Source organism: Zingiber officinale, chromosome 1B (genome assembly GCF_018446385.1).
Source record: "Zingiber officinale cultivar Zhangliang chromosome 1B, Zo_v1.1, whole genome shotgun sequence".
NCBI classification, from domain to species: domain Eukaryota; kingdom Viridiplantae; phylum Streptophyta; class Magnoliopsida; order Zingiberales; family Zingiberaceae; genus Zingiber; species Zingiber officinale.
Genome location: NC_055986.1, coordinates 4,911,154 through 4,920,894, shown reverse-complemented (window position 1 = coordinate 4,920,894; position 9,741 = coordinate 4,911,154). Strand labels below are relative to the sequence as shown.

Sequence of the window (9,741 nt, the reverse complement as noted above, 5' to 3'; positions counted from 1 at the left end):
CGACAAGATCGGCGACGTCCATCGCGCCTCGTGGTAGTCTCGGCTCGCGATCGCAGGCACGAATGTAGAAACGAAAGCGGTGGAATGAGAAGATTCAGAAGAACATGGATCAACGCTACTTACTATCTCTTACTGGCCCCTCAACAAGGGACCCACGCGTTTTCTGACAGCGCACCCGGCGGGGCCCGTGTCGGCCGCCTCGGTGCGTGTAACACCGTAGAGAATTATAGAAGCTGCCTCCGAGGCGCGGGCCTACTTTCAAGCTCTCAAATGCCCTTACCCTTTACTATAATCACGAAACTGCCACTACCTTTGGATCCGCTTTTTTCCCTTAATTATATAAGGTGGCACGCGCATCGAGATTCGTTGCCTGTGCGATGAACGGTTCTGATCTTCCTTGGATTTCTCATTCGATGGTCTTTTATAATATTAATCCTCGTAATAAATTTTATTATATAAAGACCCTTACCCAGGGCCGAGTTGGGAAACTCGGTGAAGTTAGGCGAGCGTTTGAAAATCCCACGCGTGAAGTGAGGAATCGCCGATTCTTGATAAAATCGCGGCGAAGGAGAGAGAGAGAGAGGAAACGAAGGAACCTCGGAGACGATCGCCACAGAGATGGCAAGAGAGTAGCGGAGGAGCGCCATGGAACGCCAATTTTATACCTTTCCACCTTTCCGTTTCTGGAACTCGCCGTCCGATCGCCCTCTCGTGGGAGAAAACCACACTTCCGCCCGCTTCTGCTCCCGCTAGCCGCCCTCTGCCGTCGTTGATTTCTTTTAGGTTAGGGTTCGTGGTACAGTTCTTCTTTTGTTGAAAAGGTGAGCATAGATAGGGATTCTTTGATTTGTTTCATTATTTTCTGGCTATGGAGCCGGCGTTAAAGCCGAGCTCGGTGCGCAACCTCCTTCTACGTGCGCTCCTCTTCATCGTTTCTGTTTTTCTCCTACGGTTCGTGTACGTCATCACTGTCTATGGGGGCTCCTGCACCGCAAGCGATTACTGCCTCTTGTCATCGCAGGCAGAACCGCTCGCTGTCGCGGGAAACGCCAGAGGATCCGCGGCCTCGGTTTCCGTCGTTTCTGCCCATGTCGGTCTGGGGTCGTCCGCGACCTCAGCCCTCTGGACTAGCCGAGAGTGGCGGAAGGTCGTCGAATTCTATTCTGCCATGCTCCAGGACCTTGTGGTTGAAGGCTTCCTCTCCCCTGCCTTTAAGTGCTTGTGCGTCGGTAGCCCTTCGGGATATGAAGTGCTTGCGCTCAAGGAGATCGGAATTTCTGACGCGGTAGGCGTCGCTAGGAAGAGAGCTCCGCCGTTGGTGGTTGCTGGAGGCGATCCTCTTCGATTTCCATTCAAAAACGCCACCTTTGACTTTATTTTGGTGGGGCAAAGCCTGGATCACAGCAAACAACCGGTGGATATTGCGGCCGAGATCGAAAGGACGATGAGGCCCCATGGGTTCCTTGCAGTGCTAACTGCCTCCGCTGCAGATGTCTATAGTCTGCAGTCCCTCGCACAACTTTTCCCTGGCTTCATAAATGTTCGAGCAAGGGAGATCAACTATTCAGATTCTCCAATTTCTCTCCGGGAGGTAGTTTTCCGTAAGCAAGAAGGTGCAAACATTGTTAGTTCAAAGAGTAATTCTCATACTGAATGCCCAATCCATGAGAACAAGCTCCAGATTCTTCAGTCAGCAGAGCCTATAATTCAGGATGAGCCACTGAAGCCATGGATCGCCCTCAAGCGGAACATTCATAATGTGAAGTATTTGCCATCAATTGCTGATATAAGCTTCAAGCAAAGGTATATTTATGTCGATGTAGGTTCTCGGAGCTATGGCTCAAGCATCGGAAGCTGGTTCAGGAAACAATACCCCAAGCAGAATCACACTTTCATGATTTATGCAATTGAAGCCGATAAAGCATTTCACAAAGAGTATGCCACTAAGAAAGGTGTGACCTTGCTACCCTTTGCAGCATGGATACGCAATGAAACTCTAACCTTTGAGATTAATAATGATCCAAGTAACCATGATGTCGAGAAAGGACGAGGAATGGGCCGTATCAGGCCTATCGGGGGCTCTGGTAGTCATGTTTCTACAGGTTCAGTGAGTGCAATTCAAGGGTTTGATTTTGCTGCGTGGCTGAAGAGGACAGTAACTGAGAGGGACTATGTTGTGATGAAGATGGATGTTGAAGGGACTGAGTTTGATCTGATACCGAGGCTGTTTGAGACTGGGAGTATCTGCCTGATTGACGAGCTCTTTCTTGAGTGCCACTACAATAGATGGCAGAAGTGCTGCCCTGGACAAAGGAGCCCAAAGTACAAAAACACATATGGGGAATGCTTGAAGCTGTTCACTTCACTAAGGAATAGCGGAGTCCTTGTTCACCAATGGTGGTAATCGGGAACAGATTGTCTCATGGAATTTGTGTGGTACACAGCCAAAAACTTGTTAAATTCATGCTCAATTTCTCACTTTTCTGGTAAAGGAGTTCCATTTACATTTGATAGAATACAAAATAAGAAATGTGAACAATCACAGGTACCTATATGTCTTTCACAAATGAGGAAGCTAATTCTTTTGTGTGGCCATTTAATTCTTTGTCAGTATTAAGGCATCTTTGTCAATATGGCTCAAGTTTATCCCTATCATTAATTTCATTATCTCACTGCTACATTAAGCTTCTTTCTGATGTTTGTTTTCTCTGGATTATGATCATGTAAAATTTTGACTGGAAGGTACCTTTTTCTCTAGGAAACTGAAGCTTACTGGTGTCATCCTCACTTTGTATGATAACGGATGAAGTTTTAAAAGAATTAGACTACTCTCACACCCACCATTTACAGATACCTATTAGATCTGCTCTTGCAGTAGTATTTTTTTTTTTTTTCAAATTCAGTTTCTCTGTGAAACTCTATCAATGAACATTCATAGGCCTAAGTGGGATATAGGAAGATCAACACCTGCTAGTTTTAGATAAATATGATTTTGTCTTAGTTTTTTCAATTCTGCAATATTTTGTCAGCATCATACTTTGCAAGTTGTATTTTAATTCTTTATTCTAGGAAGGAGAGAAAGAACTTGAATATTAGGAACTGCTTTCGGTGAGACATGGTGGTCCATAGCTTCTGTTATTATATTAGAATTATGGATAAATGTAGTTCAACTGATTTACGTACCATTCTATGGGTCAGTGTTGACATTCTTAAGCTTTAGAATGTCAAGCCTCTGCTACTTTTGATAAGCTTTATATCTAATTAATGTAGAGTTATGTTTTCTGCCAACTTTGAGAGTATCACCTCGATTGAAAACTTGGTGTCTCCTAAGCTCACTTAAATATAATATGAGAGGAAAATTTATTGTACCAAATATAAGAAATAAAGAGAGCATACGACATAGGCCAACTTACAGGGACATTAGGTTAACACAATACACTTTATGATTCTTGTTCATAATATAGTTAGTAGCATAGTTTACAAAATCGCAATCAGGATAGTACGATCCTACGATTCAGAAATCCAAAATCAATCTAGGATCGTGCAGAATCGCCTTTTGCAGTAGGATCGCAGCAGGATCGGAACAGAATCGGTAGGATCGGTGAAAGCTTTGAGAGGTCATAACTTTTGACTCGGATTGAACCACGAAGCCTATAATAGGGATGTAAACGAGCCGAACCGAGCCGAACAGTATTAGGCTCGAGCTCGGCTCGTTTAAGTTATATTCGGGCTCAAGCTCGGCTCGAGCTCGAATCGAGCTTTTATCACAAGACTCGAGCTTAGCTCGTTTTAGAATTATCAAGCTCGCGAACAGTTCAAGCTCGGCTCGTTATTAGCTCGATTATCAAAGTTAACGAGCCTAACTCGTTAAGCGAGCTCGGGCTCGTTTTTGGGCTCGTTTAGAGCTCGTTTTTGGCTCGTTTTAGAGCTCATTTTTGGCTCATTTTAGAGCTCATTTTTTGGCTCATTTTAAAGCTCATTTTAAGGCTCATTTTAGAGCTCGTTATTTTGGCTTGTTTTCGTTTTTTTAGCTCTCGAGCCTATAAACGAATATGTTCGCGAGCTCACGAGCCGAATATTTTTAAGCTCGAGCTCGACTCGATAAAACTGTCGAGCTCGAATTCGAGCTCGAGCTCGGCTCGATAAGATAAACGAACGAACTCGAACGAATTTTTTATCGAATCGAGCTCCAAATAGCTCGCGAACCGTTTAGTTCATTTACATCCTTAGCCTATAATATATCAAATCAAAGCTCATTCAGATATCTTTAATAAATTTCAAAGTTTATCCTTAACCACCCTATTTCAAACCCAAAAAATATCACTTAAATCCTTTTCGGATGTCTAGAAGATTTTATTTTATTTTTATTATCTTTTTTCATCTTATTAGGGTTTTAAATTATTTAAACATATGTTTAATTGTTTTTGAGTTAGTTTTTTATTAATAATATTCTGTCATTTTTTTCTCAAAATAATGAATTTTTGGATGTCTATTGTCTAGTATTGTGTGGCATCAAACAGTCTTTAGAAGAGTATTTCTGGCGTTCATATTTGAATCAAATGATTCAATAGCTTCTGTTATATACGTTAGGTGGTTTGTTGGCCTTTAAATTGAATTATCTTATAAACAAGGAAATATTTTTGACATTGAATATGTTATTATTATTGTGTTAATAGAAATTTTATATTCTTTTATATTATGATATGAAAATATAAATATTATTATTATGCGAAAATGATAGTTGAATTATAAGTTAATTTAAATTTATACATATAGTAATGTAATTTGAAGTGTTGAGTGTAAATGATTGCATATAGATACAAAATTAGTTATTCATTTATATGTAAATGAGTTTTGTAGGTATTTTTTCTAATTATTAATCATGTATGATAAGATTTTAAAGATTTTTTATAGGATCGTATAATTTTACGATCCAATTTTAATCGATCCAATCCTAGTCCTAAATCGATTCTACATAGGATCGCTGATTCAACAAATTATGATCAATAGTACTAGCACTACTGGGAGTAGCGCTACTAGATCTTCTACAACTTTCTTCTTAAAACTGGAAACTAATGATGGGAAAACACACGACTTCTTCAAAACTTTCTTCCCTTCCCATAATTTCACTTATCTATCCCATTCTATGATCTGACTCCTGCGTGGAAGTAATGAACTAAGTGAGCTGCTGTTTGGAAGTCTCGGTCGAAAAACATCGGGCCTACAGAGCACTATTTGTTAGCTGCTTGTGGCAAATGCGCTGTCAATGAGTTGCTGATTAGCATGCCAACACTGTTCGAGCAACAGGGAAGATGGTGATCAAATTGTTACTTCCATAAACCCAACTTTCTATCTTGATGGTCCATGAAACTTTGTTTAGAAAAACAACTCAAGTATATTGCTACTATCAATGTTATTAAAATCGCGAGTTGACTCGTAAATTCGTATAATCATGAGTTTACTTATGAAAATCAAGTAAAATTGTAATAAAATTATGTATTAAAGTAAAATCAGATCAAAATCATAAAATCACATTTAAACTTGTAAAGAATATGATTTTTGAGATAATTTTATCAATTTTGTGTTATTAATAAAAAGGAATCATTTTGGATAAAACGATATCATTTTGGATGATTTTAGATTTACACTTGTCTATAGATGATTTATATTAATTTGTTATCTTATATTTTATTTATCTTTGGACTTAAACTTCATACTTGAATTTATATTTATGTTGTGTTTTCATAATAAATATTTGGTTGTTTAAAAGTTTAAAATTATAAGTAGTTTATGATTATATGAATTAAAATGTCCTATATATAGATTTATGTTATAATTTGATTAAAATATTTAATGATCAATTAAAAAGAATATATCATGTTTTTTTAAAATTAATTTAAAATATAATGTAAAATCATATCTTTTAAAATTGATTTAAAATATGATGTAAAATCTTATGATTTTATGATCCGATTTTATGACTACTCTAATTATTTTACCTAAACTCTTGATTTTGACTAGTTATTATCATTTGATTTAGTCAAGTATCTAACTTGTAAAATTCAAGTCCCGTCAGTTGATCATCATGAATGTCGTCGTATTCGAACATGTCCCTGACCACTTATACTAATGACTAGTATTTATCCATGATTTAACCCTCTTTATTGGTCTAGAGTTGGATTGTATGGAGCAAGTAAATCACCTTTTATTCTCTCATATCTTGACCATCTATATTAATAATTAATAATCATTTATGATTTATCTCCACCATATAATATAGGATGAATGCACTAACTTATCCTTCACCCAGCCCAACGAAAGGGATTTGCATTTGATAAAGAGGTCGTCTGTATTTAACAAATTAGAGTATGTTATATCGAATTTATGATGATTGATGGTTGATATGATTGACAATATTAGTAGAAAATGAATTAGCCAGAACGGATAAAGAATATTTCACACAAAAAAACACTTGATATATCATGGAACAGAAGACTACAAACTTATAATATATATCGGGGTAAACCATTAGTTTCAAAATCTAATGGGTAAAATGTCACAAATATACCTTATAAAAGAAAGGAAATCCTGGTATGCACAACGCCTATAAATAATCAATAGAACAAATACACGCTATTTAACATACTTTTTTTTAACAAGAATTCGCTCGTTTAATTTTGTTGAACAAAGAACCGTCATCTTTACCAGAATTTGATCACCTCTAATAATGATGGTTTGAAGGCAAGTCTGGATCGAACATTTCAAGCCCTGCATCGTTCTTCAGAGTGTCCTCTAATGAAGTCTCCCAATCATCTACCGTGGGAGCCATAAGATTATTGCTGAGGCCAACTTCCTGCAGGTTCGGGTGCAAACCCCATATCATGGCCGTAGCATCTGGATTTTGAGAATCGAATGCAGTATCTTCAGGCAAGACGCCTTGCCAATTTGAACTAGTGACATTGTCAACGTTTGCCATCTCATTAGCCATCATGTTCAACATCTCTTCCACAGAGAAATCTTCCTCCATGTTTGAATCTTGGACCACCATCTTCGAAGTGACGGCTGCAGACGATGAGACTGGTTCAACATGACACCCCAATTCATTTTTCTGATCTACCTGTGGAAATTTGGTTTCAGCCTGCTGGAGACGTGATGTACCGTTCACAGCCTCATAATATCCCACCTCGTCTGCCCTTTCCACCTTGAGAAGCTTGGTTCCAATTTCTGCGTGCTCAAGAACATGGTCCATGGCAGCTGCAGTGTCATTTACAGTTCTTGGAATCTCTATGCCAGCCTGGAGAGGCACAGACACATCTACATCCAGTTGTTGAGAATCTTGGCAGGAGACAGAGGCATCCACAGAATCTGAGTGATACGAGATTGTGGTTGATTCACATGAAGTGTCACAAGGCAAATTGACACGGGCACGAGCTCCATACATAGCCCTTGCGGCAGCATCATAAGCACGAGCAGCTTGGATATCATCAGGAAAGGTACCTAACCACAGTCGGCCTCCTCGATTTGGTTCTCGGATCTCTGCGACCCATTTGCCCCATGTTCGTTGTCTTACACCACGATATCTGCAATTGGCATTATCTGGGCCTCCTTTACCTCGCATGCACCCTTTCTTTGAGCCTTTTGCAGGTGGCTTTTGAACTTGCTTTTCACCGTTTGGGAACCCACAGAGCTGGTGATTGCGCTGGCGCCACCAGGCAAGGGTTTCAGATATAGAAGCAGAGCCATTACTCCCTCTGCGTGCTCTCCTTTTACTGAAACAAAGAGGTTTTTAATTGACAAAGTAAAAAACTTGGGAACACATACGGAACAAGTCACTGATAAGAATATCAACAAACGTGAAGGAAAACAAAATTGATAATCAAAAACACACAGCAAGCAAGAAAGCAACGCACACTGACACCCCCATATCAGCCAAAACAATATTTTGGCAAAAGAGCACACACAGCATGCATAACACAACAAGGGAAGACATCAAGCAACCCTCATCAAATCTTCAGGAATCTCGGACCAGAAAAACTTTGATATAAAAAGAGTACTAAAAATGTTCATTTGTAAATAAGCAAAATAAAAGTCAACTCGATGAAGGAACTCGGAATGAAACTGAAACACAGTAAATTCAGGAAGAGATGAATTTATCATACCTACATACCGCGTAGAAACACAGTTACCAAGCACCTGCCGCTCCAGAATTCTGATTCGGCAGAAATCACAAGAGAAGCACACAAAATAAGTAGAATGTGTTCATTAGAAAATCACAAGAACTAAAACTCAGTCAAATAAAACAATGATCTCAATGATTTATATAGATATATATTTTCCGAACATTGCTAAATCAATAGGACCAACTAATGAGAACAGCAAAAGTGAACATGAGAATGATACATGACCATTGCTACCAGCCCAGGAAACCAATTCAAACGCGCACAGATCAGATCTCACTAACCACCATAACAGAGGCCATTTGGGTTCAGAAAATCCATTAGATACCAACAGTCACATCAAATGTGTCGAGATCCAAAAAAAACAGCTTCAAGGTTCAGCACACAATGGAAGACTAGGAGTTGTCCACAATTTGATCGGTTGACATGGTAGGATTAGTTTAGTGAATAATGGGAATGGAATTGCTAGTAATTGATGTTCTCAATTTTGATGGTAAACAGAGGAGGATATTGCTAGTATGATACAACAAAATGAATGAAAATTTTATGAGACTGGCATGATCCACCATGCTTAGAGATGAGTAAGTTTGGTTGTTAGAAAGTAACACAAATAACAAGTTTCACTTATAGGGATCAGAAATAGGATAGGGTTTAGACATGTTCAAAGGTAATTGCTAACTTAGATTGTATTTACATGTTCAAAGGTAATTACTAACTTATAGTGAAATGTTAAGAATTGCTTAAGCTAGTTACACGAATGAAAGACCGAAAAAATCAACATCGACTATTACTGGTCGCTTTAACAAACACACTACTAATTGGAGAAAACATTTTAGAACAAAAAATTCAACCAATCTTAATTCTTCGTTGCACCAAAATTTATGCTCTCAGTTGGTAAATATAGTTTACACGCAGAAAAAAAAAATTTATCCAACCCATAATAAAATCATTACCAATGAGCTCGGGAGGCTCTGATATATAAACACATATAACAAGTAGTAAGAAGCATCACTTACGGCCGCATCAAAATGATCGAACTAATTCGATAAGTATTAGCAACACCAATACCACAAAGAAAACATACGAGATCGTATCTATCCACTACCTTTCACTGTAAAAGGACAAAAAAAAAAAATCCAAATCTCATTGAAGGCACCCTAACTACTGCATAAAACAAGCAATAATCAAACAGAGGGAATAAAATGACGCGAAGAGCAAAACTACGGAAAGCAAAAAAAAAAAAAAAATCATCGCCTAAAAAACCTAGTTCCTAGGGAAGGAAATAAAACGAAACAATGGATCAAACTGGAGAATATACATCTAATCGGAGCAAAGCTTCCTCTCTCACCTATCCGTCTCTGTCATCTCCTGCGGTTCCTTTTTCTTCTCCGTTTAGGGCTCAATCCACCTCGCGGTTTCGACTTTTCCGCTTTTCGAACGTACGTTGCTTGGGCTCGAAGGAAACTTTAAGACGGCTCCCCGCGCTATTTATATAGTAATAAGGACCTCACGTGGGAGCCGTCGTGTCCGATGCTCAACGCCACCGTGGTCACGTGGCGGTCGG

General features: G+C 38.8%; 2 protein-coding genes across 4 annotated transcripts; one reads left to right on the top strand and one right to left on the bottom strand.

Annotated features, from left to right (window-relative positions):
* Positions 1-516: 516 nt before the first annotated feature.
* On the top strand, positions 517-2,600 carry LOC122047740. Of its 2 annotated transcripts, XM_042609211.1 has the most exons (2): positions 519-821; positions 1,022-2,600. In XM_042609211.1, the coding sequence occupies exon 2, from the start codon at positions 1,169-1,171 to the stop codon at positions 2,402-2,404; it is 1,236 nt and encodes a 411-aa protein (XP_042465145.1). In that variant the 5' UTR covers positions 519-821; positions 1,022-1,168; the 3' UTR covers positions 2,405-2,600. The 2 variants fall into 2 exon arrangements, with proteins under 2 accessions (XP_042465135.1, XP_042465145.1); XM_042609201.1 differs by having other exon boundaries at positions 517-2,600.
* Positions 2,601-6,496: 3,896 nt separating this feature from the next.
* LOC122047716 (dehydration-responsive element-binding protein 2B-like) lies at positions 6,497-9,726 on the bottom strand. 2 transcript variants are annotated; one of them, XM_042609169.1, is made up of 2 exons: positions 8,160-9,726; positions 6,497-7,769 (listed from the first exon to the last, which is right to left on the bottom strand). In XM_042609169.1, the coding sequence occupies exon 2, from the start codon at positions 7,616-7,618 to the stop codon at positions 6,722-6,724; it is 897 nt and encodes a 298-aa protein (XP_042465103.1). In that variant the 5' UTR covers positions 7,619-7,769; positions 8,160-9,726; the 3' UTR covers positions 6,497-6,721. The 2 variants fall into 2 exon arrangements, with proteins under 2 accessions (XP_042465103.1, XP_042465094.1); XM_042609160.1 differs by having other exon boundaries at positions 9,526-9,658.
* Between the last annotated feature and the right edge of the window lie 15 nt (positions 9,727-9,741).

Coding starts and splice junctions, on each gene's coding strand:
- LOC122047740 (XM_042609201.1), top strand. CDS start 869: ATGGAGCCGGCGTTAAAGCCGAGCTCGGTGCGCAACCTCCTTCTACGT.